This window comes from Equus caballus, chromosome 14 (assembly GCF_041296265.1).
Source record: "Equus caballus isolate H_3958 breed thoroughbred chromosome 14, TB-T2T, whole genome shotgun sequence".
Taxonomy (NCBI): Eukaryota; Metazoa; Chordata; class Mammalia; order Perissodactyla; family Equidae; genus Equus; species Equus caballus.
Genome location: NC_091697.1, coordinates 24,927,199 through 24,948,660, shown reverse-complemented (window position 1 = coordinate 24,948,660; position 21,462 = coordinate 24,927,199). Strand labels below are relative to the sequence as shown.

At 51.2% G+C, this 21,462-nt stretch overlaps 1 protein-coding gene across 2 annotated transcripts in view; it reads right to left on the bottom strand.

The window, feature by feature from the left end:
- Nucleotides 1-4,207: 4,207 nt before the first annotated feature.
- The window catches only part of STK10 (serine/threonine kinase 10), a 107,644-nt gene continuing 90,389 nt past the window's right edge, over nt 4,208-21,462 (bottom strand). For both annotated transcript variants that reach the window (XM_023617241.2, XM_070233897.1), the window contains exons 13-19: nt 21,338-21,430; nt 18,309-18,438; nt 16,219-16,343; nt 14,760-14,948; nt 14,064-14,189; nt 11,423-11,536; nt 4,208-6,693 (exon numbers count right to left, since the gene is read on the bottom strand). In XM_023617241.2, coding sequence (XP_023473009.1) covers nt 6,553-6,693; nt 11,423-11,536; nt 14,064-14,189; nt 14,760-14,948; nt 16,219-16,343; nt 18,309-18,438; nt 21,338-21,430 — 918 coding nt within the window. In that variant the 3' untranslated portion in view covers nt 4,208-6,552. The remainder of the gene's footprint in view (nt 6,694-11,422; nt 11,537-14,063; nt 14,190-14,759; nt 14,949-16,218; nt 16,344-18,308; nt 18,439-21,337; nt 21,431-21,462) is intronic.

Genomic DNA, 21,462 nt, shown 5'->3' with positions numbered 1-21,462 from the left:
GTTAAGTGCACACGTTCCACTTTGGTGGCCCGGGGTTTGCCAGTTCGGATCCCAGGTGCGGCCATGGCACCGCTTGGCAAGCCATGCTGTGGTAGGCGTCCCACATATAAAGTAGAGGAAGATGGGCGTGGATGTTAGCTCAGGGCCAGTCTTCCTCAGCAAAAATAAGAGGGTTGGCAACAGATGTTAGCTCAGGGCTAATCTTCCTCAAAAAAAAAATAAATAAAAATTTTAAAAAACCCGTGTTTCCAGAGGACTTTCAGTGACGTTGTTAAATGCTCATAATATAAAAGAGTCAGGATATAAAACTGCAGCTGAGAATTCCCATCTCTTACCTGGTTTACTCTACAGATGCTAACCATCATCCTCCCTGCAGCCTCTGCCCCTCCCACACACCCTTTACACTGCGCCTGGTCACCCGTCTACAATGCGAGGCTGACGTCGCATGTGGCCTTCAGGATAAAATCCCTACTCATTTCTTGGGTTACGTCTGTCTGTCTGGTCACGCCTCTCTCTCCTACTTCATTTTTCTCAACTACCCACTTCATACCTTATTCTCAAATTTATATTCCCAGCCCAGATGTTTCCTCTGAGCACGAGTGGTATGTAGACGAGCGACATTCCTCGTTGGTTGTCTTGTAGAGATCTCAAATTTAATATGTGCAACATTAAACATGTTTTTGGAGCCCACACTTTAAAACTGAACTTGTGATTCCCTCCTGTCACCACACCAAATTTTGTCCCGTGCCAGTCCTTTCTAATTCTGTAAATGACATCTCTACCTGCTTGATCAGCACAGCCAGGAAGTCAGCAGCCATCCTGGAGTTTCGGCTCCTTTCTAACTTTAGCTTGCACTTGGCACCTTCTGGCCTCTCTGATTCCTCATTCCGTCGTGACATTTCAGCCTCTCGACTTCCATTTCTCACTGGCCCAGAGAGAGATTCTGATGGATTCAGCTTTGTCCCTGCTGGTGTTTTGCTGTCCTGAAGGAAGAGTCACCCATCTTGTTGGTTCTCCTGTTTCATCAGATTTCAGCACGTTCCCTTTCTTGTGGAATCGGTAACGAAAATGTTTTTCAAAGCCTCATCATCCCAGTCAAAGTGATACGATGAGGACTGGTAGAGGTAAGAAGGATAGAGAACGGGGACAGAGGCCTCTGAGGAGTCCACTGTTGTGCCTACAGACTGAGCGCTTCAGTTATTTCTGTTTCACATCGAGACTTTTTACTTCTTTTTTTTCCTTAGAGAATGGCACCTGAGCTAACTTCTGTTGCCCATCTTCTTTTTTTTTTCTTCTTCTTCTTTTTCTCCCCAAAGCCCTCTGGTACATACTTGTATATTCTAGTTGTGGGTCCTTCTAGTTGTGGCATGTGGGACGCCACCTCAGCATGGCCTGATGAGCAGTGCTGTGTCCGCACCCGGGATTCGAACTGGAGAAACCCCAGGCCACTGAAGCGGAGCGTGCAAACTTAACCACTCGGCCATGGGGCCAGCCCCCTAGAACACTTAGTTCTTTTTCAGACTTTCATTTTCAGCTCTCTGCTGAAAATTTCAAATCATGTCCTGTATCTGCTCAAACATAATAAGCATAGTGTTTTAATAGTCAGACTCCTCCAGCATCTGGTGCCCCTCCTGGTCTGCTTCTGATGTCCATGTTTCTGCTGGGTTTAGTTCTAAAGTTTTCTTTATGCACCGAGCTATTTCCTAATTGCGTGCTAAGCATTTGATTTGTAAAATTGTTTGCAGAAATAACTGAAGCCTAAGACACTGTTCTCCTCCAGACAGGATTCACTCACCATTGCTTCTGCCAGGTGCTTGTGAGCACCAGCAATCCTGGATCACCCCAGGCCAATTTCAGAGGTTTTGATTATTTGAAAGAGAAATACGGTCCCTAGGAGGCCTGTCAACATCAGGTTTACTCTTATTCATGGGTGTACCCCTTTGAGGTCCCTACAAAGGGAATGGTTTCACCGGGTCCCCTCCACCCTGCCCTTATCAGACCCTGGCCTTAATCCTCATGCTCTTAGCCCTGGGAGGTTGGTCAGAAGCTCAGCTCCTTATCTGTTACCCACTCTGGGATCAGCAAATGTGCCCAGAGCAGAATACCAGCATCCTCTCTCTGGCTCTCCATCCTTGCTTGAATCCAGGTCTGGTAATTCTCCTCTATCTTGTAATCCTCACATGCCTTGAAATAGATGTGTTTAGTATTTTTATCCAGCTTTTCTGATTGTCCTCAGTGTTAGGACTGACCTGAATTACCAAGTCTGCCATCACTGAAAGTGGAAGTTCTTGCAGTTTTATTTTTAATGAAAGACACACTTGTTAATCAGATCTAGTGAACACCTCGGGGAGCATAGTGGGTTAATATGCATCCAGTCCACAGCCCCCAGACCCCCACTGCTCCCTCTGCAGACCCGTTATGGCATGAGGAGCCCAGCGTGGGTATCGCTGGTGTTCCAGCACGCTGAGTGCTGGGTGCTTAGCAGCCAGCTAGTCTCACTCCTTGTCCTCATGGAGCCTGTGGTCTGCCCTTCCTTCCCGAAGCCTCCAGTCTTTGTGCGCCAGTACTCACACGCAGCATCGTCGCCTGCCTTCTCAGCTGGTCTCTTGAGTTGCTACAGTCATGATTTCAACTGTTCTTCCTGAGTAAACTCTCGCCCAGCCTTCTAACTGCCCTCAGGGCAGCAGAGAGCAGTCTGAGCCCAGCACGTGGGCCTGGCCCTGTCCTCTCCAGCCTCGTGGCCCATAAACCATTCACCCTCAACCCCAGTCTCTGAGTGCGTGTGTCTGGGCACATACTAGTTCGTCTTCCCAGGCTCAGCACCACCGCCTCTGGGAAGTCTTCCCTGACTCTCCCCGGCTATGTCAGCCTGAACCGACCCTCTGCTTCTCCACGTCTGTTTCCCCAGCAGGACAAGCATTTGGAAGACAGTGTCAGTGTCTTACGTATTTCAGCCTCTCCAGCACTTGGTATTTAAGAAGCGTCGGTTAACGTGGGATGATCTCATTCCCAAGCTCTACGCATCCCCTATGCGTCGTCGTCTTTGCCAGTCTCAGTCTCTTCCCCAGGAACCCCAGTCACTTTGCTGGCCCTTAATGGGAGAGGCATGCCAGCTGCTTATTCGCCTGCAAATCCTAGACCCTCTAAGTTCACAGACCTGCAGGACACTGTGACAGTGGCTCGCCACCTGCTGGCCAGAAGGTTTCTAGGACAGTGACAGCTCAGGGCTGGAGAGTCAGGGTGCTTCATCCTAGGGGATTCCACGAAGAACAGGAGCCCCTTCTCAGAATGCTATTTTCAGATGCGCAAGATAAAGCACAGAGATTACAAGTACAGCCAATCATAATGAAATACAGGTTTCAAAATACTAGAAAACTATGTGTGATATATATGTAATACGACAGATGTATTATTTCTCATTAAGTAACAAGACCTAGCGATAGGCCTAATAACTACTATAATTTCAAACCGATGAACAAAAATGTAATTTGAGATGTCTGCAACAGCTGTCAGGTGAGCTGAACTCTGATGGCTGACATGGTCACAGGGACGGCTAAGACCACTGGAGTTCGTTACCTACACCATAAGGAAAGCAAATGCCGAATGTCAGACGTTAGTGCAACAGAGACACCCAGAATTCTGCCCACGGATCCCCTGTTGGGGGCGGGGGGCCCATGGATCCCAGGCGAAGAACCCCTAAATGGTGTTTGGGAGGCAAGGCAGAGAAACACTGTGAAATACAGCAGAGATGGCTGGGGCTAAGTGCCTGCGTGACTTGCTGAGTGTGATGGGCAGCTGGGGTGGGGGAGGAGGTGTGGTGGACACGGCACCGCCAGAAGGGCGCAGCTGGAATCCCGGTGCTGGCAGGTTTGGCCTGACCCTCCCCTTGCCCAGGGTCCATTTCTTCTTCTATAAAATGGGAACGGCAATGTCGTCTTCACGGCTGTTGAAAGGATTCGGGAAGTTACCATGTGAAAACTCTTAAGAGGTGGAACGCTTGTGGTTAAACGAGAATGATATGAAAGGTCTGGAGATAACAGCCACACAGAGCCACGCCTAACTTCTTTCAGAACAGAAACCCCGCAGCCTGCGGGACAACCCAGTGTGCTCAGAAGATGGTAATCCCTTTCCTGACCCACAAATGTGGGTAAGTCTGCCCTGCTCTTCACCCACAACCCAAGAGAATGACCTCAAGTGCAAAACCGAGTTTCTCACTTTGTTATTTTATTAAAAGCTTATTTACATTTTTGCAGTTAACTTTGCAGAGAACATTTTACAAACGTTTTGCATAAAGTTTGGAAACTACATAAAAATAACTTCTATCCTTCATAAAGGGAAAATATAAGTTAGTTATATTTACTCTGCCAAAAATGGGCTGAAAATGAGAAACAGTTCCACCTGGCCCTTACAGAGCAAACATTAGCACGGGACGCGAGGAACACTGCGCGGGCCTTCTCAGCGGTGAGCACTGACCGTGAGGCTGGGAGACCCGACCAGCCCCAGCCAGGAAGGACCGGGAGCTCCGGGGGCTCGGGTGGCACCGAGCAGAGAAACGGCACCTCCTTGAACGAGATTCCAATGTGAATGACAAGCCCAATAAGGGAAGGATTAAAGACATCACCTGAACCACAAAACCGGCATTTCCCCCACACTCATTCTCGCACCGACGGCTGGAAAAGGCAGGATGGTGAACAAAGCCCCAGTGAGGCCTGCCTGACGATGTGCCCGCGCTGGCCTCGCCTGGCGGCACTGGGCCTGCGTTCTGCAGTTGCACTGCTGTAGTTCTCGTTCTCCCAGCACATGCACCACGGAGAACCAACGGGGACAACAGTTCCACTTGTCTCATTTGTGTGAGACCTGAAAACTGTCCTATCTGGGTCAAATACTGGAGCAGGCAAGTGGAACCTCACTAACCTAAGAGGACCACTGCCTTCCCACGGCCCCCAGGGCATCTTTACTGCGTATGTAAGACTTGGGAACCCCGGGTCCTTCTCCTGGTCAACGGCCACCCTCCCTTCCCAAGATCCAGTTAGAACCAGTGCCAAGAAGCCTTCCAGGGAACTGCCTCAGGAAGACAAAGCGTGGAACCTTCACCTTTCGGAGTGAAGAAGGGAGAACGGCCTCCCGGGTGTGTGAGCCCCTCCATCACCAGCAAAGCAGTACCCAGACTCTATATGCCCACACGCTTCCTTGAAATCATCTTCCATTTTCTGTTTTATTTTTCTAAAGCAGGTATCTTCCTGAAAAAGCCATTCACTTATATTTGTTTCAAGTTAGAAATCAAGGTGGAAAAAAGTTTTCTTTGTAAATAAACTGAATGCTGGGTTGAGCTTTGCTTTTATGGGTTATCCACACTCTGCAGCCAGTGGGGATGGGAATCTGTGGGAGGCTGACTGGGGGACCCAAGGCCCAGGACTCCATCTGAGACACAGAAGCTTTGCTTCTGCCGTGTTCCTGGGGGCAGGAGGCATGACGTTTCTCCCTGACACTTTTTCTTCCTGAACAGAAGTCCCAGTGACTGCCTTCCTCTGTGTGAGCGTAAGGCCAGACTCCTGAACTAGGAGGGCCAGAGGGCGGGAGGCAGTGGCTTTCCCGTATCGCCTGCAGACGGGATGGGCAAGGCTGAGATGGGAGCGGACTGGGTTGTGAAGGTCTCGTGTGATGAGGAATTCATCCCTGAAGACAGGATCCCACATGGGGCCAAAAGGAAGCAGACTGACAGTTCAGCCCGTGCTACCTTGTGTCTCTGCTGCCGACACCCAGCACACCCCACACCAATGGCTCCACCTAACATGCTCAGGGGCAGGCCTAGGCAGCCAACGTGTTCCCACCTACGTGGCACAAGAGGCCAGGGCAGAGGCAAGCCTGGGTAGTGCCAGGGGCCAAGCCCTGCGCGTGCACATGTGTGTGTAGAAAGTGGGAACACGAGATGGCACAAAACACCCGAGACCAGCAGGATGAACGGTCCAGGCTCTCCCCCATCCCACTGTCATAGACACAGCCTGTCTCAAGAGGAAAGCAAACTGAAGGGACTGGAGGAACGAGGGCACCCCTGAGCGGCTGGCTGCAGGCCAGGCTCCCATGGGAACCAAAACGGCTGGTAGGAGCCGTGATTCTTGTCGGACACTGCAGGGAATGGCTGAATAGCCACCATATGGATGGCCTGTGGTGACCTCAGTGGCAGCACTCTGTGGCCACAAACAGCAAAACTGGTGTTTTGGCAAACAGGAGGGGCTTCGAGGCCACAGCACCCCCATTCCTCCTGGACCCTGACCCCTCTAACAGCCCAAATCACTGACATCTTGGCAGGATCTGGGGCTCAAAGAGAACATTCACTAGGATCAGGTGACATCATAAAACTTCACCCTCTGAGTGAGCAAGAAGTCAGGAACACCGGGGTGGGGCTGTCGGGCACAGCTGGGGTGGCACAAGGCTAGGGGCTGGATTCGAGCTGGCATGGAAGCAAGAGGAAGGGGGTCCTGAGTTACTTGTTCACAGAGAATAGGAGGGCCCCAGAGGCCCGCCGACCTGCCAGCACAGTCCCGGGGGCTGTTAAGAAGGATCCGCAGAGCTGTAGGGGAAGAACTTGGTGGCCTTGTTCGGGGTGGTGGGGTTCGGGCTCTCCATCTCCTCATTCAGCTTGAAGAACATCTCCTGCTCCCGCTTTTTCTGGTTCAGATCTTCTTCCAGAGCCTGGGACAGAGAGGGCAGATGGAGCGCATCAGATCCCATGGGACACGGTCTCCCAAGCACAGGCCCCCCACCAAAGTGGCCTTCTCTGGACATTTCCCTCCCAGGCCTTGGTGCTTGGGTGACTTGGTCTTCCCACTTCCCCTTCCCAGAGCCCGTCACCCAGAAGGAAGTACCACCTCCTTCCTCCTGCCACAGCCGCACAGGAGTTTCCTGTGGGCCAAGGGCTCCGGTTTACAGAGACGCTAATCTGGATGTGGGTGGGGAAAAAGCAGATGCCAATCTGCTGGCAGGAAAACAGCCAAATGAATGGAGAAAAACCCAAGGTAGACATGGAGAGAGAGATCTAACTGTGGGGGGAGCAGAGATGTCTGAGTTACACAGTTGTTAGGAATCAGGGCACTGTCCTGCAGAACCATGCAGGGAGATTTTTCAAAATACTCGTGCCTTCACGCCACCCCCTGAGAGTCTGATTCTGAAGATTTGTGGCAGGACAGGAGTTGTGTGTATTGTGAAAGCACGTCAGGTAACTGCGTGCGGACCATCTGGTGACAAGCACTGCAGACGTCCCTGGGTCACGTGAAGTTTGCCTAGACAGACCGGATTCTGCCAGAAGAATCTCCTGAGGGTCTCCAATAATAAGCATTCATTTAAGAAGGGAACCAGAGTGGGGCTGGGCCCGTGGCCGAGTGGTTAAGTTCGCGCGCTCCGCTGCAGGCAGCCCAGTGTTTCATTGGTTCGAATCCTGGGCGCGGACATGGCACCGCTCATCAAACCATGCTGAGGCGGCATCCCACGTGCCACAACTAGAAGGACCCACAACGAAGAATATACAACTATGTACCAGGGGGCTTTGGGGAGAAAAAGGAAAAATAAATTAAAAGAAAAAAGAAAGAGGGGCTGGCCCCGTGGTCGAGTGGTTAAGTTCGCACGCTCCACTGCAGGCGGCCCAGTGTTTCGTTGGTTCGAATCCTGGGCGCGGACATGGCACTGCTCATCAGACCACGCTGAGGCAGCGTCCCATATGCCACAACTAGAAGAACCCACAACGAAGAATACACAACTATGTACCGGGGAGCTTTGGGGAGAAAAAGGAAAAAATAAAATCTTTAAAAAAAAAAAAAAGAAAAAAGAAAGAAAGGAACCAGAGGGTGGTGGAAAGAACACGGGCTTCCCCGTCAGAGTTCAGCTTTATTACTACCAGCTGTGTGGCCTTTCCATGTCCCCTTCCTCTCTACGTCTGTTCCTCATGTGTAAAATGGCAGGATCACTACCTGCCCAGCAGGACTGTGGTGAGGATTAAATTAAAAACTAGTGGGTCATGGGGCTGGCCCCGTGGCCGAGTGGTTAAGTTCGCGCGCTCCGCTGCAAGCGGCCCAGTGTTTCGTTGGTTCGAATCATGGGTGCGGACATGGCACTGCTCATCAAACCACGCTGAGCCAGCGTCCCACATGTCACAACTAGAAGGACCAACAACGAAGAATATACAACTATGTACCAGGGGGCTTTGGGGAGAAAAAGGAAAAAATAAAATCTTTAAAAAAAAAAAAAAACTAGCAGGTCAGGATGACTGAGTGCTTCCCACGTCAGGCACTGTGCCAAGTGCTTTACATCTTAGCTAATCTTCCCCCCATAAGGGAGATACTATTATTATCCCCATCTTACAGATGGAGAAACCGAGGCTCAGAGAGCTTAGGTCACTTGCCCCAGGTCACTCAGCTAGCTGGGGGGTGCAGCCAAGACGGGAACCTCGGCCTAACCTCAGGGTTCAAGCTCTGAACACTGTGCCCGCCATCCGCAAAGCCGGGCGCACACGGGCTGCTCGGTCTATGCGGCTTCATCAGTGAGAGGCGTCTGCAGCTATCCTGACTGTCACTATAGAAATGTCTGCTTTCACAGGATTTGACCAGCATTCCGTGATGTCTCTTTTTTTAAGACTATTCTTTGGACGCCCTGAAATAGTCTCAAGTTAACAAATGCCTTAATGACCAGATCCCCCCTTAAGCTCTTGTTCCCTCAATAGTACTAAATTCTGGTGAGTTCCCTCTACCTCTAAGGAATGATGGGGAAAGGACACTGAATGACAATGTCAGTTTTTCCAACCTGTTATTAAAGGACATCCATGTGAGGGTAGGCAAGGTATTTGAAGTCACGCCTCATCTTGGAGTTGACTAATGTGAAACTGCTGGTAATTCACACAGATTCTTGCCTCAAGTTCTCCTTTGCTGAAGGTATTAATATTAAAGTGTTTGTGGCATGCAAACATTATATATAAGCAAGATACAGGTGGTAGTTTAAGCTTTTGTAATGGAGATGACAAAATCCAGTGCCTATGGGAGCCAGCCAGGTGAATCAAGTTAGTGAAGAGAGCTGGGTGTGAGGCAATAAGGAGTGGTGGGGAGTGTGGTGAGGTGAAGAGCACAAGCTATGTCTGAAGAGGGCCGTTTCTTCTCAGCTCCAGCTGACGGCTGTCATGTGGTACGATCAGCCCAGTGCTGCTAGAGCTCCTGGGTTTTCTTTTTTTTTTTTTTTGAGGAAAACTAGCCCTGAGCTAACATCTGCCAATCCTCTTTTTGCTGAGGAAAACTGAGCTAACATCTGTGCCCATCTTCCTCTACTTTATATGTGGGATGCCTGCCACAGCGTGGCTTGCCGAGAGGTGCCATGTCTGCACCCAGGATCCGAACCGGCGAACCCTGGGCTGCCAAAGCAGAATGTGCACACTTAACTGCTGCGCCACTGGGCCGGCCCATGGGTTTTCAAAAGAAACTGGAAATCCAGATTTTTAGGTAAAATTTCCTTCTACTTAAAGGTTGGCAACTTTAAAAAAATTATACTACTATACGTTAGCCAAACCTAACATCTGTAAGCCAATTTCAGCCCACAGACCATCAGTTTGTGACCTCTGCTGTAGGAATACCAATTTAATTATAAAACCCCCTTTTTGAGCACAGGGTCTCACAGCTAGTAATAGGGGAGCTGGGACTTTATCCCACTCTGTCTTATTCCAAAGCTGGTGCTCTTAAGCACTAGTCTACTCTGCCTACCGCATATATTCCTCTCTATAACCTAAGGCAGGAGTTGGCAGTCTTTTTCTTGTAAAGGGCCAGATGGCAAATACTTTCAGTTTGCGGGCTATAAGGTCTGTTTTGCAACTATGCCACTGCTGTTGTGGTATAAAATCAGCCACAGACAACATGTAAATGAATGAGCATGGCTGTGTTCCAATAAAACTTTATTTACAAACACAAGTCGGGGGGCCAGATTTGGCCCATGGGCAATAGTTTACTAACACCTGCTTTAAGGGAAGAAATGTTCTCTACATTTCACAGACTCAAAAAGCAAGGCTTAGGAGGGAAGACTTGTCGTGTCTGAAGCCACTTTCTGTGTTAACTATAACCCAAGCAACGCTTTATTGACCCCACCACATATTCTTTACTTATTTGAAAGAAACAAATTGAATTTTTCTAAAAACATTCCACAACATACAATCAGCTACTCTGCCCCCACGCATAGGCAGCAGCTCAAGGCTGCTGGCTGCAATGCAAGAGTGTAAAAGAACATTTATTCCAGAAGGAAAGCCACCGCCTCTGGTCAGTGTCTCAGCAGCAACCCAGGTGGCAATAATATAACAGGCCTACAAAGAATCGTCCAGAGAGGCAGCCCCCGCAGGCAAGTCAATGCCAGCTCCCAAACACACCCTGCGGCCTCCCCTCTGCCTCTGCCAACAGTCTGGGATGTGAGGCAGTTGCCAGAGCAACGTGACCGTTCATTTTCAACCTCTCTCAGGATGTGCCAAGGGTACAGAGCCCCCAGCTAAGAGAATAAGGTGAACATTTATCTCCTGATGCCAGAGTCAGCCTATGTCAGCAGGAGCATTACTGATTTCAGTGTCAAGTATCCAAAGTCCCAGCAGGCTGTGGTTACAGACACTGAGAAACACAGGCCTGCTAACAGAAGGTCTGAGACCCTGGCCAACTTCCGGCCAGAAAGCTCCATTAGCACAGGGAGAGAGGCCTCAACTCAAGGCCTTCCGAGGCCATCACCTAGCTGAGGTGGGCAGCTGCCTCCTGTCCAGGCCACAGTTCCAGCAAGCAGAGCTGACGGATGACGGCCGAACAGACCTCGGGGCTTCAGGACCCATGATCAGGGTAACTGGGTCGCTCTGTCCTCAGAGAGTTTAGGAGAGAGGAAGGAAATGAGCACGTCCTTGGCTTGTAGTACGGGCTGGTGGCTTTTTGCATAACATATACAATATTCCTATCTCCACTTTATAAATGACCACACTGAGGCCCTGTAATGGTTGATTTTATGTGTCAACCTGGGAGGCCATGGTACCCAGCTGTTTGGTCAAACACCAGTCAAGATCTCATTGTGAAGGAATTTTTAGATGTGATTAACATTTAACTCAGTGGACTCTGAGTAAAGCAGATTATCCTCCATAATGTGGGTGGGCCTCATCCAATCAGGTGAAGGCTGTAAGAGAAGGAAGAAGGAATTCTGCCTCCAGACTGCCCTGGGACTCAAGACTGCAACAGCAACGCTTCCCTGGGTCTCCAGCTTATAACCTGCCCTGAAGATTTCACATTTACCATCCCCCCACAATTGTGTGAGCCACTTCCTTAAAATGAACCTCTAGCTATCTATGTCTATATCCACCTTCTAGGCAGACACCTGTGACACAGCATGGAGCAGAGCTGACCACTGAGCCCCCTAGCCCAGACATGCTTACCTTTTTGCGTGGCCGAAGCTTGTCCCGCCATTCCTTCAGGTTCTGGTTATGGCTCTCGTCCAGGGCCTTCAGCTTCTGGGTTTCATGCTCTATCAGGAGGTGACACTTTTCATTCTGTAACAAATTCCAGGTGCAACAGGTAAGAAACCCAGAGGGTAGAGGTGCGGAGGGCTGAGACACACCTCGTGCTGTAGCCATGAGGGCATCAGCGTCACTCATCTATTTCTTCTCCTTGATTATAAACCCACTTTATAAAACTCTGTACATGTAAACAGAAATGCCCTGAGGGCTGCCTGGAGGACCATTCCAGAACACTGACGCTAATGGTTCTTATTGTACAGCGGATCTGCGGTAATTTTGTACCTTTCTTCTTTGTGCTTTTTGCATTGTTTGAACTTTTTAACATGAACATACGTCATTTTACCAAAACAATAAAACTATTAACAACAAATAAATATAACGTGTGCCCTAATTCTCCCACCACAACGAGGCAACCACTGCAAAGATTTCAACACACTTCCTCCCAGGCTGTCACCTCCATGTTGTCCAGCTCACCCTGTGTGCACAGCTCCGACACCCGCTTCCCTCCCTACTTCACACTGTAAACATTAATACAAAGAATTCACGTTTTTCCTCGTCTTCATTTTTAACGCCTACAAAACATCCTACAGAATAGATTTATCAAATTTACTTAAACATCCCCTTATTTTTGGCCACGTAGGTTGCTCCTAATTTTCACAGTTATAAACAGCACTGTGTCAAACATCTGTGCTGTGGACTGAATTGTGCCCCCCCCAAATTCCTATGTTGCAGCCCTGGTATTTGGAGGGGGGGCCTCACGCTGGGATCAGTGTCCTTATAAACAGAGACACCAGAGAGCTCGCTCGCCCTCTGCCATGCAGGAAGGGCACAGCAGGAGGCAGCCACGCGTGGCCCTGGAAGAGGCCTCACCAGAACCCAGCACACTGGCAAACCGCTCTTGGACTCCAGACTCCAGAACCATGAGGAAATAAACCTCTGCTGTTGAAGCCACCCAGTCGGGGGCATTTTGCTGCGGCAGCCTGAGCTCAGATAATCTGTATGCGTAAATATTCATGTTTATGTAAAGTATATATACAATTTTCTGCATCACGTATCATTTCCTCAGGAGAGTCTGTGGCAGGGGACCAGGGCCACAGCCCCAGCCGAGGCGGCCCGCCTCACTGTTCCCGCGCCGAGCTGAGCCATCGGCCTCACAAAATTTACCTGGAATCTCTCGCAGGCAGAACGGATGGGTCCCGGTGATTCCCCACAGGGACTCAATCTTGTGGCTTATACGGAGCTTAAGGCAGGCGGACAGTGCCCTTATCCAAAGACCTCGACTCTATTTGGTTAGAAGAGGGCAACTCCTTGGGGGATTTTTATTTGGGGTTTCAAGCTCAAGGGTTCTGGGAGTTTAGAAATTCGTTCCACCAGGAATAATACAGCAGCAGCACTCAGCACCTCAGACCTGCCAGGAGCTGGGCTCCCCGCACTCTGGATACGGGTCCTCTTAGGCAGTCCACACGACAACCCCATGAGGCAGGGATGGGAAAACAGCTGCAGGAGGGACGCGGCCCAAGAGTCACACAGCTGCACACAGCAGAGCCCCTCCCTGGCAGGCTGCAAGGACTCAATTTCCTCCATGCCTCCCTGCCTCTCCAGAAATTGCCAGATGGATCCAATCGTCTGAGCAATTCCCTGAGTTCGTGGGGCTTTGGGTCGACCCATCCGTCAGCACAACGATGCCTCGCTCCACCACAAGGGGGCTCCATGCACCCGTTTCTGGGGTGGGGACCCCCAGGGTGGGGCAAACTCAGGAGCCAGGAAACCTGAAGAGGTCAGGGATCCCCCTAGGGAAAGGGGTCCCCAAGGGGCTTGGCAACCCTGGGACACTTTTTCCTGATCTCAGTGGGAAAGCTCTGAGCTCAGCTGTCGGTTTCGGTAGATGCTCTTTATCCAGCTGAGGACGTTCCCCTCTATTCCCAGCTCAGTGAGAGTGTCTATCTGGAACGGGCGTCGACTTTGGTCAAACGCTTTTTCTGCATCTACCGAGAAAATCCTGTGACTTCTCTTCAGGTCGTGGATTACATAATTGATTTCTGAACGTGTAACCAGCCTGGGATAAACCCACTGGGTCACGGTGTCTAATTCTTGTTGTACATTGTCGGATGTGATCTGCTGGTGTTGGGCACAGGACCTGCCTCTGTTCATGAGCGACACTGGTCTGCAGCTGTCCTTTCTTGTAATGTCTGTGTCTGGCGTTGCTATTAGCGTAACTGGGACACCTTTTCCCAAGACACAGTGATGACCGAGAAACCCAGCAGAGTGCCACTGCCAGTCCCGGGCAAGGCACTGCCAGCCCTGCCACCTCGTTTTTAAAGCCTCACCCCAATCCTGTCAAATACGAATCACCACCCCTGCCCCACGCCATGTCACGGCTGTGGGAACTCTGGCTGGGGGAGGGTGACTGATTCGGTCAACATCCTGTCACGGCAGGACTGAAACCAGCCCACCTGGGGCGTGTCTGACGAGAGCCCGTCCCTGTTTGAGGACTCTCTGGCCCCGAGATGCCCGCCTTGGGGACACGGAGGCCATCGGGGAGGGAGGCAGCAGGGCGTACCTGCAGCTGCTGCAGCTCGCTCATGTTGCTCTCGCACTGCGCCAACATGTCCCTCATCTGGTTCTCATGTTTCTGCTGCTGCTGCAGCCGCTCCGACTTCTGCCTCTTCTCCTCCTGCTGGGAGAACTGCAACAGAGAGAGAGGGTGGGTTTCTCGGGGCGACAGGCCTGGCTGGTGGCTGGGGGGACCTACCTTAGCCCCGTCCCAGGGAGGCCCCGCCAGAGGCACGGGTTTGTGCACAGCCCCAGTGCTCCGCACCACTCAGGCTGTACCCTCCTGTTTTAAGTGCTCCCCATGAGCTGAGACCCAGCTGCTGCCCTTGAGGAGCCCCCAGGCTGGTAGGGACACGACACTGCGCTGTGACATGCGCTAGGACAGCGTGTGTACCACGCAGGAGTCACAGGAGCCCAGGCCACCAACTCCACGTCCCCAAGCCACATGGGTGACATGCATGCGGGGTCTTGGTGGGTGACAGGAAGGGGTGCACTGGCGGAGGAAGCTGCAGGATGGGACAGTGTGTGAGAAAGCAAGGCGCGCTCTCTCCTCTGTCCAGCAGAGGGATTCACTGGGAGGCGTAGGAGCTTCTGGGCTGCGACCTGTGACGGGCACGCCGCCTCCTCGACCCTGTGCTGCCTCTCATATTTCACATCCCCCATCCGGATCAGGTTCGGCCCCCCAGCGCACCCACACCCCCACCTGCTTGATCTTCTCGCGCTGCTCGGCGGGGCTGCCCGCGCCGTTGATGTGCAGGCTCTTCTTGTACATGGCCATGCGCGTCTTGCCCTCGCTCCTCTGGATCTTGGGCAGCCGCGCCTTCTCCTGCTGCTGCCGCACCTTCAGCTGCTCCACCATGCGCTGGTTGTAGCGCTGCATCTGCTCGCGCTCCTGCAGGCAGGGCCAGCGGGGATGAGGTCAGCTGCGCTTGGGCACGGGGGTGTGACCAGAGGCCCAGGGCTACCAGGGACCAGGTGGCCCAGGATGCCCAGCAGAGCAAGTCTTGTATCATTTTACTTCTACTGGTTTTTTTTTTTTGAGTAGGAGGATTAGCCCTGAGCTAACTGCTGCCAATCCTCCCCTTTTTGCTGAGGAAGACTGGCCCTGACTAACATCCATGCCCATCTTCCCCTACTTTATAGGTGGGACGCCTACCACAGTATGGCTTGCCAAGCAGTGCCATGTCTGCACTGGGATCTGAACCGGTGAACCCCGGGCCACCAAGAAGTGGAACGTGTAAACTTAACCACTGTGCCACAGGGCCGGCTCCAACTTCTACTGTTAAGTAACATTTTTTGTTCTCACTTTAAAAGTTATTGTGAGTAACATCTTGGACTCTCACCTCCTAAATGCCTTCTTGTCTAATCATCGGTGGCGTGCCATCACATGCTAATATCTCAAAGCAACATGTACGCTGAAGGGGATGGTCATCATTACTGATCGCAGATGTCAACTCACATTGTAAAAAGTCTTGGTAAACTTGAATTTTTTCCTCCACCTAACACCTATTTGTGTTTCAAAACTTGGCACGGGCATCACCTCCTCCAAGAAGCCTCCCCTGACTTCCTAGCTGGGTTGGGCACGCTTACTCAGAGCTGCCACAGCCCTGTGCTGACTTCTGACATTGCACTCAGATTGGGAACTGTAATTACCCACACCAGCTGTGCATCCAGACCTCCGTTTATCTGTCTCTGTCCCCACCAAGGGGACTGAACCGAGACAATTACACAGAAACAGAGGGTGCTCTGGCCACAGAGAACAGGGGCCCTCGCCTGGGGAGGCTGGGGTAGGCTTCCTGGCAGAGGTGGTATTTAAGTTGCTATCTAAAAGTATTCTGAGGGAAGGCTTAGGCCAGAGAGGAATAAAGCAAAAATGGACCAAAAAAATTACAAGGGAAAAGAGAAAAAGTGAGACACACACACAATCAGGCGTCGGAGTCAGCAAGGGATGCTCGGGCCTTCTGCTTCCCTGCACGGTCTCCCCTACTCCTGGCCCTCCCTCCGAGGCAGTCCATCCCTCAAGACCCCCGGGGCCTCACCATGGCCAGCCCGGTTTCTCTAGAAACACAGACGGCACCAGTGGCGCCCCACACTGCACAGCCTCACAGCTCTGCCGGGTCTCCCCAGGGCAGCCCCACGCCCCGCCTGGCCAGGAGCCTCACCTTCTCGTGTTTGCGCACCAGCTCGTGCCGCTGGAGGAAGTACTGGTCTTTGAGCTGCTGCTTCACCAGCTGGTGCCTCTCCTGCAGGTGATGCTCCTCCATCTCCCACAGGGCCGCCTCCCGGTCTGCAGAGAAGGCACCACCTGTGAGGCACGGATGGCCAAGCCACCCGGGGACCTCGCCCCCCCTGCGCTAGGCCGCCTCACACTGTAGCTACGACTGTGCCCCTTGGATGTGCCCTCATCTGACTCTGTTGGCAGGGCTCACCGAGCCAACATTTAGAAACTTCCTTAACGCCTAAGGGATGATAGCTCCCAGCAGCGTGGGACAGCATTAAGTGTCCAGAGTCAGGAGCCAGAGACACCAGAGACCTAGGCTGGAACTCAGCTCCATCACTGGCATTTGGGATGGGCAAAAAACCCTCTCCAGGCCTCAGCTTACTCCTCTGCCAAATGGGCACAACCATACCACAGAAGGACAAAGGTCCCTGGGAGACATTTTTATGTGCGATCCACACTGCAACTCTGCTTTCCTAATGGGCAAACGGGAAGGGCTCATGTAAAAACCCCAAGAAGACAAGTCTGTGCCCAACCCAGACTTCTTGTCACTATTTCCTCTTTTGAAAACATGGGTGAGACCCTGCTTGTCCCCTGCATGTCCCATATATGCATTACGAGACAGAAGCATCTGGCATTTTATCAGTGGACGTCTGTGATTCGACCTTTGCGCTCAGCAGCAGGGCAGGGAGCTGACGTCAGAGGGAGTCTGCGTGCCCCGCAAGGCACAGGCAGGCCGTGCTCACCCATGGCGAATGCTCAGTGGATTGCCCTGCGTTCCTGTTCTCTGGAAACTGCTGTCTGACCATGGTGCATTGCAACATGATTTGGCTTTCAAACCAAAACTAGAACCACTGTCCCATAAGTGAGACGGTTCTTATGGACATTACAGGACAGAAAAAGGAAATGCAGCCTTTCCTGAAACATCCATGGCTCTATTCAGGGTGTCGGGACATCGAGGACCCCATTTTGCCATCCACCCCAAGTCCTGAGGGGTTTGCACTGCTTAACTGCATCGCCATCAAACCCTGGCTGCGGCACCTGGTAGACAAGGGCACCAGACGCGGCGCGTTTCTATCAGCTCTGTGTCCATTTCCTCGTGGCAGGCCGGACCACAGGCCCAAAAGCCCACAGGCGCCACAGGAGTTTTCACTCATCCAGTTGTTTCAAATGTAGCTCAAACAACAGATTTTTAGCCATTAGAGTCTGCTTGCTTTGTGTACTTCACAAACCTGCATGCAGCGTCTACCAACCATGGATAAGACAAATCCCAGAGCCACAAAGACCCCATGCCCTGCTACCCTTCAGAGCTCTCTACCGCAGAATCTCCCCATCTGAGCGACACCATCCAAATATGTAAGCCCCCCCATCCGCATCTTCCCCAGGAGCTCCCCCGCCCTCCTCTCCCTGGGGGAGGCCCGCCCTGCTGTCTCTGGAAGGCCTCGTGCTGTGGGGCATTAGCCAGCACGCAAGCCTGTTGAGATGCCAGCGCACCTGGGTAGTAAAGCGCTCGGCTCCAAGGTGACACCCACGTCCAGGGCCCACCCCACCACTCAGGAGCCGTGCAACCTCGGCCAAACGACAGCCACTCTCCAAGCCTCAGACTCCTCGTCCATCAAAACGGGGAGAACACAGGAGGAGGGCCTTGCAGAGTCAGGTGATGATTCGACGAGACGAAGGTATGAAAACGGTCTGGCACCGGCCTGGCAGAGCAGTCGCTTAGGACGTCGCGGCTGCTATGAGGGGGTCTCCATACTGTCCCCACCTCCCACCACCCCCTCACCAAGCTCACTTATTTACAATTTCTGCCCACTCGACAGGGCTTCCTTGTCTCCCCTTGACATCTGGAATAACGTCCAATAGCGTTGGTGCTAACTGCTATCTTCGCCTCGGCCCTGACTTCAGCGGGAGATTTCCTCGCGTTTCCCGGGACGGATGTTTGGTTTCAGGGTGGAGAAGACCTAGCTGCCGAGGCTGGGATGGCCATTCAGAGATTCTGGGTCCACCTGGCGCCACCTGTTCTCGGACACCCACCTCGAAGGAGCTCCTGCTTCCTCGTGAGGCACTCGCGCTCCTTGTCACAGATCTCCCGCCGGTTGTCGGCCGTGAGCTTCTTCATCGCCAGCTCCAGGTCCTCCTTCTGTTTGGCCAGGAAGTCCCTGTCCTGTCGGGGAGGAGGACAGACCTTTACCCAGCACTGGCTTTGGCGTCTCAACTTTTTATTACAGAAAAAAAGTCATCATGATCAGTAAAGAAAATTTGGAAAAGAAAATATATGAAGGGGAAATTTAAGAGAGACTTAGAGACATATCAACCAACTGCAACATGTGGGCCTTATCTGGACCCTGATTCAAACGAGAAATTGTTAAAAAAAAAAAAAAAAAAAGGCTTTCATGAGACAATCGGAAACATGAATACTGACCTGACTGCAAATGTGTTATGAAGCAATTATTGTTAAATATTTAACTTTTTAAAGTGTGTTTGTGGTATTGTGGTTGTTTTGTTAGAGATACATACTGAGATACTTACAGGTCAAATGATATGTCTGGGATTTGATTCAAAATAATACAGAAGAGTGGGGGAATGAGTGCACGTGAACTGATAATTACTGAGCGTGGACGATAGGTATATGGGCATTCATTATACTATTATTCCTATTTCTGCCTATGTTTTTAATTTTTCATAATAAACAGTAAAAATAATATTAAAATTAAAAAATTTTAGACAACATATAAGAAACTAAAAACCCCCACTAATCCTATCACGCAGGATTAGCAACTATTGTGGTGTAACTATACAAATGTACCTACATCTATTGTTGTTGTTTCACAAAAATTATTTAAAAGGACTTAGATATTTGCACACCTATGTTCACAGCAGTGTTATTTACAATAGCCAAGGGATGGAAACAACTCAAACGCCACAGACAAACAAATGGGTGAACAAAATGTGGCAAATGGAATATTAGCCTTAAAAAGGAAGGAAATTATGACACATGCTACAACATGCATGAATCTTGAGGACATTATGTTAAGTGAAATAAGCCAGCCACAAAAGGACAAATACTGTATGATTCCACTTAAATGAGGTCAAATTCATCGAGACAGACAGCAGCATGGTGGTTGCCAGGGCTGCGGGGAGGGGCAATGGGGAGTTAGTGTTTAATGGGGACAGAGTTTCAGTTTTGCAAGATGAAAAGAGTTCTGGAGATGGATGGTGGCGATCACTGCACAACATCGTGAATGTATTTAATGCCACTGAACTGTACACTTAAAAGTGTTTGAGATGGTGATTCTATGTTATGTCTATTTTACCACAATTTAAAAAACTCATTTAAAAGACCTTTCCATGTTATAATATAATATTCTATCAAACGAGGTTTTGTTGTTGTTGTTGTTTTGTTTTGCTAAGGAAGACTGGCCCTGAGCTAACATCGTGCCCGTCTTCCTCCATTTTGTTTGTGGGATGCCGCCACAGCGTGGCTTGATGAGCAGTGTGTAGGTTTTCACACAGGATCCAAACCTGTGAACCCTGGGCCACCAAAGCGGAGTGCACAAACTTGGTCACTATGCCACCAGGCCGACCTCTATCAAATGAGTTTGACTGGCTGAAAATATTTCATGGTATGGCTATACCCTAACTTATCCACCCAATATAGAATTGGTTCCTTCCAGATTTTCTCTATTTTAGATGGTGCTGCTCTTCACATTCTGGCAGCTAAATGTCTGTGAACCTCTGTGATGACTAATCCTCAGGAACAGTCTCCAGAAGCAGGATATTCAGGCTGAAGGATATCACAGTTCTGAGGCTCTTGATACGACTGTCAGAACTGGCCTCCCTCTGCGGGGATGAGGGCCTGTCTCCCTGACCCCCCCAGCCCTAATCATAGTGTCAAGGGACAGGTTACAGGACAGTAGAATGGTGTCCTGGAGAGAACATCAAGTGTGAATCAGACTGAGTCTGAGGGCTTGGCCCCACTATTACCTCTGCAATGCCACCTCTCTGAGCCTTAGTTTCCTCCTCTACAAAGGAGAGAACAAACAGCACCTACCCTGGTGAGCCACCAAGGCTAATCCAGACAACAGACAGAGCGCTTGTAAATGTCGACTCTAACTTTCTCTGCATTTGGGGGCAGAGGGAGCAGAATGTGCCAAGACTCCGTAGTGGGAGAAAACGAGAGCACCGCCCCACAAGGGAGGAGAAGGAGGCGGGTGAGGCTGGGCAAAGGGGACCCGAGAGAGGCTGGCAGGGGCCAGGCCTGCAGAGCCTTGTAAGCACATGAGGAGGCTGCTCTTATGTTATGGACAAAGGGGAAGCCACTGAAGGGCTTCAAGGCCTGGGGCTGTGGGGGGAGGGTGACAGGATCAGATGTGGAATTCGTAGTGATCGCCCCTGCTGGTGTGAGAGGAGGAACGGCAGAGGAGCAAGAGGCGAAGCGGAGAGACCCACTGGAGGCTACTGGAGCAGTCCCAGCAAAAGATGACCATGGCGAGGGGGGCGCAGAGATGTTGACAAGTCAACAGATCCAGAGATGGCTTGGAATTTTAAAAAATAATCTACACTTCAGGAGGTGATGAAGGATTGGAGGAAAAAGAGGGTCAGGAATGACAATGTTCCTGGTCTGACACCACGATGGAGGATGGTGCCCCTGCGAACAGGAGAACAGGTCCAGGCCTGAGAGATCATGGGTTTGATGTTTTTGAGACGCCAAAGACACCAGTGGGCGGGTGGATGTACTGGGTTGGTCACGGAGATGCGACGTACAAACAAAGCCTTTAGGAGGCACTAAAGGCTTTGGGAGAGGTGGATGTAAAGGGCTGGGGTATCCAGAGACAGGAGAGCTCACTGCCAGCTGGAGTGAGGGCAGGCAAGGAAGGCTGCATGGGGGAGGTGACAACAGGGATGGTAACAAGGATAGGCTGTGTTTAGGCATCCAGAATAAGAGATGGGTATTCCAGGGGCAGGACATGAGCAAAGACAGAGAGGAGGCCGGGTCACCATTCAGGGTCTCACACCTGGGACTCGCCAGCCCCTCTACTTCCTGACTAGCGGCAAGGACTCACGAGAAGCTGCTTCTTCTGCGCGTGCTCCTCCATCTTCTGCTTCATGCTCTCCTTCCGCTGCTGTCTGGGGAGCTTCTCCACCTCATTCTTCACCTGCACCAGAGAGCAGAGAGGGGCTGGGTCAG